The sequence below is a fragment of the Trachymyrmex cornetzi genome, unplaced genomic scaffold (genome assembly GCF_001594075.2).
Source record: "Trachymyrmex cornetzi isolate Tcor2-1 unplaced genomic scaffold, Tcor1.1 scaffold1560, whole genome shotgun sequence".
Taxonomy (NCBI): Eukaryota; Metazoa; Arthropoda; class Insecta; order Hymenoptera; family Formicidae; genus Trachymyrmex; species Trachymyrmex cornetzi.
The window spans coordinates 29565-30862 of record NW_017296158.1 but is presented as its reverse complement, the minus strand read 5'-3'; the positions used below and the strand labels follow the sequence as shown (position 1 = coordinate 30862).

General features: G+C 45.6%; 1 protein-coding gene across 1 annotated transcript; it reads right to left on the bottom strand.

Annotated features, from left to right (window-relative positions):
- Window positions 1–1275, bottom strand: LOC108758466 (probable basic-leucine zipper transcription factor R). The gene is made up of 3 exons (XM_018503453.1): window positions 965–1275; window positions 789–886; window positions 1–674 (listed from the first exon to the last, which is right to left on the bottom strand). The coding sequence occupies exon 3, from the start codon at window positions 562–564 to the stop codon at window positions 283–285; it is 282 nt and encodes a 93-aa protein (XP_018358955.1). The 5' UTR covers window positions 565–674; window positions 789–886; window positions 965–1275; the 3' UTR covers window positions 1–282.
- Between the last annotated feature and the right edge of the window lie 23 nt (window positions 1276–1298).

Here is a 1298-nt window from a genome sequence, read left to right as displayed (position 1 = left end):
ATTGGCAATTTGTAAAATTGAGGGTTTGGCTACGTCTTCGCGCGTTAATCGATTGGACTGACGTCCGCGACCGGTAGGTAACGAAATTCTGAAAACGCGTACCGTGAAATTTTCCGCGATATCGATTCCTCCAGCACTTTGCGCCAACGAACTCACGAGCCCCCATATGTCTTCGTGGGTTAGGTCGCGTGCTGGACGAAACGACAATCCCGCTGGGCCACGCGCTAGATCAGCCTACTCAAACGATAACCCGACGTAATCGCTCGAATGTACCACATACGTTCAGATTTCACGAAACGCGTTTTCTAGCCATTGAGCGATATCGCTACCTTCAGGTGGCGGCCGTATCGCGAAAGTCGCCTCTCTCCATAGAATCGCGAGATTCCTAAATTGCTGCGAGTTTTCCGCCCGTAAATCTATATAATTAAAATTATCGACCTCGTGCTGCCGACGTCGTTGCTCTTGTTGCTGATGCTCCTGCTCCTGATCTTCATTTTGAGCCTGACGAGGTGTCGGTGGTGTCGGTGGTGTCGGCGACGGCGACGGCGTCGGCGATGGTGTCATCGTCGGTGCCGGTGTCGACTGACGGGACCGCGGCGGTGACACTAGTTGCCGATCTCCCCTTTGTGAAGGCGAAGGGAGAGCGTCTAAAGACTGGACAGCATCAATTTGTACTGAAAAGTTAAACAAAATCTTTATTAAAATTTCGTTGACTTTGCTATATTATGCCTAAAGTTTATCCCCCTCCCCCACGTGTCATAATGTAACAGAAAAGTAAGGTAACTCACCTTTAGCTGCTTCATATGATCGTGAGCCGGGGATATTTTGTCGCTCGAGAAGTCTCTCTAATATTCCTGCGACTGCGGTAAAACCGGTGAGTAGGAAACTTTTAATAGAAAAAATATACGTTTAAGAAAAATTTCTCGAAACAACGGGTTAAAAGTAAACAATAAAATATTATTACCTTCGACGTAATTATCGCCCTCCTCTTCTTCGACTTCCTGCGTCACGTCCTGTGTCTCCTGAATTTCGTCAACTATATCATCGATTTCCTCGTCGCCGGTATCATTGGCAACATGTTCGTTCGCCTCATCGATGATATCACCGGCGTCCTCGTAGTCGTAAATGTCATTGTCTTCTTTTTCTTCCTCTTCCTCTTCTTCTTCTTCTTCTTCTTCTTCCTCTTCTTCATTTTCGCGTGCTAGAAAGTAATTTTTACTGTTATTTTTCTTTTTTTCCAGAACTAACTCTATGTTTCGTTAACCGATTTTTTGAACTTACACGACATTGAAATAATG

Coding starts and splice junctions, on each gene's coding strand:
- LOC108758466 (XM_018503453.1), bottom strand. CDS start 564: ATGACACCATCGCCGACGCCGTCGCCGTCGCCGACACCACCGACACCA.